General features: G+C 35.7%; 1 protein-coding gene across 1 annotated transcript in view; it reads left to right on the top strand.

The window, feature by feature from the left end:
- The window catches only part of LOC143231329 (glutamate-gated chloride channel-like), a 58,879-nt gene that overhangs the window by 32,442 nt on the left and 14,857 nt on the right, over positions 1-11,580 (top strand). Inside the window, exons 2-4 of the mRNA XM_076465877.1 lie at positions 2,896-2,999; positions 9,630-9,718; positions 11,467-11,549. Of these exons, the coding sequence (XP_076321992.1) occupies positions 2,896-2,999; positions 9,630-9,718; positions 11,467-11,549 (276 nt within the window). The remainder of the gene's footprint in view (positions 1-2,895; positions 3,000-9,629; positions 9,719-11,466; positions 11,550-11,580) is intronic.

Below are 11,580 nucleotides of genomic sequence, written 5' to 3'. Positions count from 1 at the left end.
CCACCACCGCCAACTCTTGGGCTACTATTTTACCAACGAAAAATGGGATTGACCGTCACATTATAATGCCCCCACGGCTGGGAGGGCAAGCATGTTTGGCGCGATTCGGGCGCGAACCCGCGATCCTCAAGTTACGAAGCGCACGCCTTAACGCGCTAGGCCATGCCAGGCCTGAAAGGCATAGACTCGAATAGTTTACTAATCACGACAATAATAATAACAAAATAAACAAATAATTTGGCTTAGGTGCTCATGTAGATTAATAATACGTACAACAACCAGTTTCCGTTCTTTTGTCGTCTGATAATGAATTTCATTACCTTACCAATAATTACTACATACTAAGTTTATCGTGTAGGCTACTAACCATAACATATGTTGTTGTTTACATAATGAATTTTGTATAAGGCGTTCCATTGTCTAAGAATAAAATCAATTTCAGGTTTAATGTTTTGATAAGTGAAACAATTTTTGCAGCGTACATGGAGGCAAACTTTCACACTGTTATGGGGAACCAATAAGAGAGGATGTTCGTTTCGCTCACGTGGCTCGAGCTTTAGAACTCTAGGTTAGTTGTATCTAGTGTTTTCAGTAAACGAGTGTTTCGAGTAACTTGGTTAATTTGCTATTTAAATAGAGAAAGGAAATTAACCAGAGTATAAGATTTCAAGTTTTAAAACATTTTTTTTTTCTAACACAAAAGTTTGTGTCCCAACTTTTTAACGACACGAATTGTCTCTTCACAGGTCAATTTGTATTCCATCGATGTATAAGGTTTAAAGGTATGTTCCGATAATTTCTAGAAACATTAGAGGAATATTAGGTTAAATGAGCTCTTGCCACGTGTTATTTCGTTATTTTTATGAAACATAATTATTATCTTTAGCTTTGTAATATAACTTGTTTACTGTTAAACACAAACTACGCAATGGGCTATTTGTACCTGCTCGTCGCAAGTATCAAACCCCGAATTTTAGTGTTTAAGCCCTCTTAATTTTTATTTATAAGCTCAGTGCATAAATATTTTGCATTTTAACTAAGTGGTAATTGACTCTAACTTAGTGACAGATAAACAAGCGAATGTATTATATAAGCGAATAACTAAAGATTTTCAAATGGATATGCATACACAGGCAGAAAAATACACTGATAAACGACCAAGATGACGGAAAGAAAAACAGAAAAATAAATATCAAATTAAAATAACGCTACCAGAAGCTTAAATTTCAATTACAACTGTAATTATTTAGAATACAAAAGACGGTATTTTAGTCTCCAAAGTTGTATTTTATTTGAATTACGTTCACTCTCTCACATCTATGTTCTTTCACTTTCACTTGAATATCATACTTAACTGAAGGTAATTGGTGCCTTGAGTTTCACGAGGAATATTTTACCTTATTTCTGTGATTCAGTGAATGACGACTTTTCTTAAGTTTTGGTGTATAGTACATACCTAAGAACTTAACAGTGAGAGCACAACACAAGTCCCAGCATGGCCAGGTGGTTAAGGCATTCGACTTTATTCGAGGGTCACGGGTTCGAATCCCTGTCGCACCAAACATGCTCGCCCTTTCAGCCGTGAGGGCGTTATAATGTGACGGTCAATCCTACTGTTCGTTGGTAATAGAGTAGCCCCAGAGCTGGCGGTTGGTGGTGATGGCTTGCTGCCTTACCTCTAGTCTTACACTGCTAAATTAGGGACGGCTAACGCAGATAGCCCTCGAGTAGCTTTGCGCGAAATTCAAAACAAAAAACATAAAATATTTTCAGTTAGCTTCCTAGTGGCACAGCACGCAAGTCTGTGGATGTACAGGGTGGTCCGTAAGTCCCTACCCATCTATATATCTTATGTATCCGGTGCATCTGTGTGCTGTCCCTCATTCTCGCTGCATAATATTATGCGACGCCATGTTCTGTGAGACATTTTCCTCAACATAGCAGGGGTTTATTGTTCCAAATGCCACGGTAACAGCTGTCTTCAATTCATCATTAGTATTATTGAACATAACATAATAACATATGGATGAGTAGGGACTTACGGGCCACCCTGTAAAATGCTAAAAACTAGGTTTAGATACCCGTGGTAGGCACATATAGTCCATTGTGTAGCTTTACGTTTAACTACAAACGTTTTGATTTTTTAAAAGGAACTTCTCACTGTTTGTCTTCGTTCGTCAATCTTCCTACGCCGTACATATTAATATAGTTTATTTCTAACTTTGCTGTTATTATAAACCTAAACTTTACGACACAAATGAGATAGTTATTTTTCCTAGCGCTATAAAATGTTATGCCTCAAACGTTTTCATAGAAAACCATTGAAACTGGATGATTTGTGGTTCTAAACGTACATAATAAATTGTTGTTTGTTTTCATTATAATCTTAATATTGTTGATACATTTACAATTCCTACAAATTAATCTGCCATAAAATTTGTGTTATTGAAAGACAGAGAAAGAAAAAAGTTGTGAAGAGAGCCTTTCAGGCATGCGCAGTAAATAACGATATTGGAGTTTTCAGTACCATGTGACTGTCTTAAAAGTTAATTTCCTTATGACAAGGGCCCGGCATGGCCAAGCGTGTTAAGGCGTGCGACTCATAATCTGAGGGTCGCGGATTCGCATCCCCGTCACGCCAAACGAGCCCGCCCTTTCAGCCGTGGGGGCGTTATAATGTGTCGGTCAATCCCACTATTCGTTGGTAAAAGAGTAGCCCAAGAGTCGGTGGTGGGTGGTGATGACTAGCTGCCTTACCTCTAGTCTTACACAGCTAAATTAGGGACGGCTAGCGCATATAGCCCTCGAGTAGCTTTGCGCGAAATTTGAAACAAATCCTTATGATAAAAAGTTTTAAGATACAATAATGTTCAATGCAGATTTTTTTCTCTTCAGAATCATTGCATACAAGTAATTATAACAAACAACCTGTTTTAATGAAAGCTGCTTTATATTTCTTGACAATGACACGTTATACTGCTGTGGACCTTTTGAAAGCGGTTGGTTTATAAGATTGTTATTCATTTGTATGAAGACTTCTCACATCTGAGTGTTTTTCTAACGTGATGAGATTCTGTACTTCTGTGTTAGATGAAGTACAAAAACGTTTCAAAGAAAACGTAATAAATTAGCTTTTTAATCAATCACAGAACAACAGCAGGCTGCTAATAGAGTTTAGAGAGTCACATTAGTTTTATTAAAAGTTTTACAGAGCAACACGAGCTCTTTCAAGTTACATTAACTTTGTAAAGAGGTTCACAGAGCAACACGAGCTCTTCTAAGTTACGTAAACTTTATAAAGAGGTTCACAGAGCAACACGAGCTCTTCTAAGTCACATTAACTTTGTAAAGAGGTTCACAGAGCAACACGAGCTCTTCTAAGTTACGTTAACTTTGTAAAGAGGTTCACAGAGCAACACGAGCTCTTCTAAGTTACGTTAACTTTGTAAAGAGGTTCACAGAGCAACACGAGCTCTTCTAAGTTACATTAACTTTGTAAAGAGGTTTACAGAGCAACACGAGCTCTTCTAAGTTACATTAACTTTGTAAAGAGGTTCACAGAGCAACACGAGCTCTTTTAAGTTACGTTAACTTTGTAAAGAGGTTCACAGAGCAACACGAGCTCTTCTAAGTTACGTTAACTTTGTAAAGAGGTTCACAGAGCAACACGAGCTCTTCTAAGTCACATTAACTTTGTAAAGAGGTTCACAGAGCAACACGAGTTCTTCTAAGTTACATTAACTTTGTAAAGAGGTTCACAGAGCAACACGAGCTCTTCTAAGTTACGTTAACTTTGTAAAGAGGTTCACAGAGCAACACGAGCTCTTCTAAGTCACATTAACTTTGTAAAGAGGTTCACAGAGCAACACGAGCTCTTCTAAGTTACGTTAACTTTGTAAAGAGGTTCACAGAGCAACACGAGCTCTTCTAAGTTACGTTAACTTTGTAAAGAGGTTCACAGAGCAACACGAGCTCTTCTAAGTTACGTTAACTTTGTAAAGAGGTTCACAGAGCAACACGAGCTCTTCTAAGTTACGTTAACTTTGTAAAGAGGTTCACAGAGCAACACGAGCTCTTCTAAGTTACATTAACTTTGTAAAGAGGTTTACAGAGCAACACGAGCTCTTCTAAGTTACATTAACTTTGTAAAGAGGTTCACAGAGCAACACGAGCTCTTCTAAGTTACATTAACTTTGTAAAGAGGTTCACAGAGCAACACGAGCTCTTCTAAGTTACGTTAACTTTGTAAAGAGGTTCACAGAGCAACACGAGCTCTTCTAAGTTACATTAACTTTGTAAAGAGGTTCACAGAGCAACACGAGCTCTTCTAAGTTACATTAACTTTGTAAAGAGGTTTACAGAGCAACACGAGCTCTTCTAAGTTACATTAACTTTGTAAAGAGGTTCACAGAGCAACACGAGCTCTTCTAAGTTACATTAACTTTGTAAAGAGGTTCACAGAGCAACACGAGCTCTTCTAAGTCACATTAATTTTGTAAAGAGGTTTACTGAGCAACACGAGCTCTTCTAAGTTACATTAACTTTGTAAAGAGGTTTACAGAGCAACACGAGCTCTTCTAAGTTACATTAATTTTGTAAAGAGGTTTACTGAGCAACACGAGCTCTTCTAAGTTACGTTAACTTTGTAAAGAGGTTCACAGAGCAACACGAGCTCTTCTAAGTTACGTTAACTTTGTAAAGAGGTTCACAGAGCAACACGAGCTCTTCTAAGTTACGTTAACTTTGTAAAGAGGTTTACAGAGCAACACGAGCTCTTCTAAGTTACGTTAATTTTGTAAAGAGGTTTACAGAGCAACACGAGCTCTTCTAAGTTACGTTAATTTTGTAAAGAGGTTCACAGAGCAACACGAGCTCTTTTAAGTTACATTAACTTTGTAAAGAGGTTCACAGAGCAACACGAGCTCTTCTAAGTCACATTAATTTTGTAAAGAGGTTTACTGAGCAACACGAGCTCTTCTAAGTTACATTAACTTTGTAAAGAGGTTCACAGAGCAACATGCTGATTTTTAACAGAATTTATAGCGCTAAAATGATTTTTATTTAGAATCATTTCATTCGGTAAATCATGATTTTTTTTCTCAAGTTAATTGCTTTCGATAAGATCGTTGCTGATGGTTTATCAAGTTAAAAGAAAACCGTAAACTTGTCATGTCCTTCAGCTTGTGTAGGGTATATACGGGTTTTCTGGATAATGGAAAACGCACAGTAATAAATTCATTTTTTTTAAGTTATATACTTAGCTACACAACGAGCTATCTGTGCTTTGCCCTCCACATGTATAGAAACCCGGTTTCTAGAACTTTAAGTCCGCAGACATACCACTGTGACACTTGAGGGCGGGGGTATATATAAACAAATTAAAAGTAAGAACTTGATATTTTAAAATGATAATACTGTTAAAATGCAAAATATTAACATACGTTAAAAAAACTAAACAAATCTTTCAACAGATTTGTGCAACACGTATTGTTCTGCTTGGTTATTGTTTTAAATTAAGCACAAAGCTACACAATGGGGTATCTGTGCTCTGCCCACTACGGTATCGAAACCCGGTGTTTAGTGTTGTAAGTCCGCAGACATACCGCTGAGCCACTGAGGGACCGTTCTGCTTGGATTGTAAGCTAAGAAAAATACGTTATCTTTTCTAGTTAATCAGTATTACATTGAAGTAACTTGTATCCCATATTCACTAATAGATGTGAGATGTTAAGATAATTAAACCTATTTTGGTAAAAACCAAAAAACAACACACCTACGCAAAAAATATCAAATTCAGAAAATATAACTACGCCCAAAAATGAGGAAAATTATAAAAATTATTGAGGAGTTTCGTTTTCTAACAAGGAAAATGAAAAAGAAAATATAATAATATTAAATCGTTTCTATGTCGACTACGCAGATGTTATTGCTTTAGTTTTGTTGCCATGGCAGTATTGAACACGATCCTTAACAGTGATTCGCCAGTTGTATGTTTTTTTATTTTTCTCACTCTTGAAACTTGAAAATTATAATTCCACATTGTTACATGTATAATTAGCTCGAAATATAATTTTTTTTATTCGATAGATCAGTTGTACATCAAATTCCATTGAACAACAACGGAATGAGCCAAGGAACAATGGATATCAAACTTTTTTAGGCTCGAGCGTCATTTTTTTTAAACTTTCCTTTTTGAAGCACAAACTCAGAACAACAACAACAAAAAAAGACACGGCGCGGCAGGGCCAGGTACGACCAGGATTCGAACCAGACATGCTCGCCCTTTCAGCCGTGGGGACGTTATAATGTATGGTCAATCCCACTATTTGTTGGTAAAAGATTAACCCAAGAGTTGACGGTGGGTGGTAATGACTAGCTGCTTTTCCTCTAGTCTTACACTGCTAAATTATGGTGTCCCCCTAGTGGCTCAGCGGTATGTCTGCGGACTTACAATGCTAAAAACCGGGTTTCGACACCCGTGGTGGGCAGAGCACAGAGAGCACATTGTGTAGCTTTGTGCTTAATTCAAAACAACAGCTAAATTGTGGACGGCTAGCGCAGATGGCCCTCGAGTAGCTTTGCGCGAAATTAAAAAAACAACAACAAACAGCTAGCTTCCTCTTAATTTGATATCTACTGGTGTATGCACATCCTGTCGGATGAACCAGTTTTTAATAAAATGTTACGAAGCACATGCTACTAAAATTAGTATGTACTTTGCGACTTTTTCTTAGAACTTTCGAGGCTTTAAGATTCATTTCCGCATGAACAGACTTTCAATGTTGTTTATTTTCTTTTAATTTTTATATTTGTATTTGGGAAAATTTTATGTTGGCTGTAATTGATAACAATCAAGTGTTATAATGCACTATTTATGTTTTATAAAAAGTAATTGTTTGTTTTATAAATTTCGTGCAATGCTACATAAAGAGCTATCTTTGTAAAACTATTCCCAATTCTCAATTTACTGACTAAAGGGAACGCAGTAGAAGTTTCTTTATTTATATTAAGAGTGAACAAAATATTAGACCGGAGTGAAGGTTTCGAAGGACGAAGTGCATTCTTTATTGGTAGATGATCGACTTAGCAACATTTACTTACGTCATCGATGTCTCACCAAAGTATTCTTACCGGTTTGAACATTATATACTCTACAAAGTATTCTTAACAGTTCGAACATTATATACTATACAAAGTATTCTTACCGGTTTGAACATTATATACTATACAAAGTATTCTTACCGGTTTGAACATTATATTCTATACAAAGTATTCTTACCGGATTGAACATTATATACTATACAAAGTATTCTTACCAGTTTGAACATTATATACTGTACAAAGTATTCTTACCGGTTTGAAAATTATATACTATACAAAGTATTCTTACCGGTTTGAACATTATATACTATACAAAGTATTCTTACCGGTTTGAACATCATATACTATACAAAGTATTCTTACCAGTTTGAACATTATATACTATACAAAGTATTCTTACCGGTTTGAACATTATATACTATACAAAGTATTCTTAACAGTTCGAACATTATACGCTATACAAAGTATTCTTACCAGTTTGAACATTATATTCTGTACAAAGTATTCTTACCGGTTCGAACAATATATACTATACAAAGTATTCTTACCGGTTTGAACATTATATACTATACAAAGTATTCTTACCGGTTCGAACATTATATACTATACAAAGTATTCTTACCGGTTTGAACATTATATACTATACAAAGTATTCTTACCGGTGCGAACATTATATACTATTCAAAGTATTTTTACCGGTTCGAACATTATATACTATACAAAGTATTCTTACCGGTTTGAACATTATATACTATACAAAGTATTCTTACCGGTTTGAACATTATATACTATACAAAGTATTCTTACCGGTTTGAACATTATATACTATACAAAGTATTCTTACCGGTTTGAACATTATATACTGTACAAAGTATTCTTACCGGTTTGAACATTATATACTATACAAAGTATTCTTACCGGTTTGAACATTATATACTGTACAAAGTATTCTTACCGGTTTGAACATTATATACTATACAAAGTATTCTTACCGGTTTGAACATTATATACTATACAAAGTATTCTTACCGGTTTGAACATTATATACTATACAAAGTATTCTTACCGGTTTGAACATTATATACTATACAAAGTATTCTTACCGGTTTGAACATTATATACTATATAAACGTAACTTACAGCTTTACTCAACTTATTGTTTTTATCCTTTCTTATGCCGTCTAAGAATCTGTTTTCTTGTGATTCGATACTTCCAGCTTTTATTGTCACCCTGTGGCTCAGTAGTAAACTTAAGAATTTATAACCCAAAAAAGTAGGGGTTCGATTCCTGTGACGTACACAGCGCATGTGTTCATTGTGCGAATTTGTGCTTAACAATGAACAAACATCGTTCATTTATAACTAACACTTACCTTAAACCAAGACACATAATTATAGAAAATGTATATTATTTATCTGAGTTACGTTATGTTTTCTACAAATACACAGAGAAGGAACATTGAGTTAATAATTCAAATACACAAAGCATTGTTTCAAGTTTAAACTACATGCTTATCCAATATACATAGACGATGAACACTCAGTCGAAACGTTAATGTTACAAAAGTCGCATGAACTCATTGCTGAGTTGGTAGCCAATAAATGGCAGGTGGCTTTTAATCATAATAATTGTTAGGACACCAAAATGCATGACCATATTAGGACAAAGGTTAAAATATATGACTATGCTTCACATAAACGTGAATGAAACCGATGTTTGTGGTATCCTTTTATAGCATAACACTGAAGTCACATGATTGGAAATTAATAGACGTGGTTGAGCGGTCAGATTAGCCCAAAAGCTGGCAGTAAGAGGTGTCCACTAACTATCCTTCCTGTATAGTCTAACGCTTCTTATTTAGGGATTGGTACCGCAAAAAACCCTTCGTGTGTGGTTACACGAAATCCAATAAACAAACCACACAAATAATAAATTAATATGCATTTGGTTTATTCAAACGTAGCATTGGAATCCGATGTTCCTGATCGGTAGAGTGTCTGTTGATAGCTTCATGAGGCGTGTGACTTAAAGTAACTTAGCTGTCCTTCGCAGAAAATAGCTCAAATGGAAATTATGGTTGTCCATCAAGGATGCACAGTTATACCTCAGACTGAAAATGATGACGGTTGAGGGACGTAGTCCCAAGGATAGGACAGGACACAGTACGTTGTTCTGTTCTTATAAAGTGTAAATTACCCTAAACTATCCCATAATGTTGGATACCAGTAGAAGAGTGATTACTTTGGTTGATTTGATCATGTATGAATTTTTTTTAGGAATATTTTTTTCCACGTGAAGACCTGTTTCGTAGTGTAATGTTTTAATTAAATTGTGTTTGTCTCGTTCCCGAAGAGAGATATCTATACAAACTTAAAGATCGTACGAGTGTATTAATACCATGACAGATAAATAAATGTCTCTGGTAGAACTCTGGTTTAAAAAGTCCTGTTCATAGTATCGACTATATACAAGTGATCGTAAATCACGAATTTTAAAATATAAATAATTTTTTTTTTATCTAATTCAGGGAATGAGAAGTCTTCGTGGAGTTAAAAATGCCTTTAAAGTTTTGTTTCTATTGCTGATTGGACAGGGGGTCATTCATACAGGTGATGGGTAAGTACTCAAAAACGAATCTTGTTTTGTTCCTACACTTTGTGATCTGCTACTTTCAAATATCGACTTTTTTTCCATTTTGTTACTTCGACAACTATTATAAATTTATTATAAATCGCTATTTTGTTACTTTAGTAACTTGTTGATATGGAAACGCTTGATTTCTGTGGTGTAGGTTCGAAAATGTTATAAGGCTTACCTGTTACGTCAATTAATGACTCTAAAATCATGGTTTACTGTAATAAAACACAAGCAGGTAAACAGTAAACTGCAGTATAACACAAGCAAGTAAACAGTAAACTGTAGTAGAACACAAGCAGGTAAACAGTAAACTGCAGTATAACACAAGCAAGTAAACAGTAAACTGTAGTAGAACACAAGCAGGTAAACAGTGAACTGTAGTATAACACAAGGAGTTAAACAGTAAACTGTAGTAGAACACAAGCAAGTAAACAGTAAACTGTAGTATAACACAAGTAAGTAAACAGTAAACTGTAGTAGAACACAAGTAGGTAAACAGTGAACTGTAGTATAACACAAGGAGTTAAACAGTGAACTGTAGTAGAACACAAGCAGGTAAACAGTACACCGTAGTATAACACAAGCAGGTAAACAGCACAACTGTAGTAGAACACAAGCAGGTAAACAGTAAACCGTAGTAGAACACGAGTAGGTAAACAGTGAACTGTAGTAGAACACAAGCACGCAAACAGCACAACCGTAGTAGAACACAAGTAGGTAAACAGTAAACCGTAGCATAAACACAAGCAAGTAAACAGTAAACTGTACCTGAACACAAGTAGGTAAACAGTAAACCGTAGTATAACACAAGCAAGCAAACAGTGAACTGTAGTATAACACAAGCAAGTAAACAGTAAACCGTAGTAGAACACAAGTAGGTAAACAGTAAACCGTAGTAGAACACAAGCAGGTAAACAGTAAACCGTAGTAGAACACAAGCAGGTAAACAGTACACCGTAGTAGAACACAAGCAGGTAAAACAGCATAACTGTAGTGTAACATAAGCAGGTAAACAGCACATTGTAGTAGAACACAAGTAAGCAAACAGCAAACCGTGGTGGTAGAACACAAACAGGTAAACAGCACACTGTAGTAGAACACAAACAGGCAAAACAGCAACACTGTAGTAGAACACAAGCAGGTAAACAGCACACCGTAGCAGAACACAAGCAGGTAAACAGTACACTGTAGTAGAACACAAGCAGGTAAACAGTACACTGTAGTAGAACACAAGCAGGTAAACAGTACACTGTAGTAGAACATAAGAAGGTAAACAGTACACTGTAGTAGAACACAAGCAGGTAAACAGTACACCGTAGTAGAACATAAGAAGGTAAACAGTACACTGTAGTAGAACACAAGCAGGTAAACAGTACACTGTAGTAGCACACGAGACGTTCGATAGAAAGTATTGTGCATTAAAATAGTGCGTGTGTATGTTTTGTAACAGATTATATAACTCATGTAACCACAGTAATTTGGAATATAACCATAGAGTATACATTAGATGACCAATTTCAAGTGGGACATTTCGCGTGCAGTTTAATAAACGTAAGAAAGTTTCTGAATGACAAACGTAACTCAGAACTGAGTGGAAATGTAATCGTTTACTCAGTTCTTTTGTTTACTCTCGAACTAACAAATTAGTTTGTTCCTTCATGTGCGTTGTCTTAACCAATTCGTCCTACGATTTCTGAATTAAGAAAACAAAATGATTTATTTTACAGGTGGTCCACTAACCGTACAGATAAACAGATACTGGACAGTTTGCTAGAAGATGCAAAATACGATCACAGAGTACGACCTAGCGGTAAGTTTTAAAACTCTTTACTTCCATATTA

Source organism: Tachypleus tridentatus, chromosome 11, assembly GCF_004210375.1.
Source record: "Tachypleus tridentatus isolate NWPU-2018 chromosome 11, ASM421037v1, whole genome shotgun sequence".
Lineage (NCBI taxonomy): Eukaryota > Metazoa > Arthropoda > Merostomata > Xiphosura > Limulidae > Tachypleus > Tachypleus tridentatus.
Note: the sequence above shows the minus strand (reverse complement) of the source record. Positions and strands in the feature narration are given on the sequence as shown.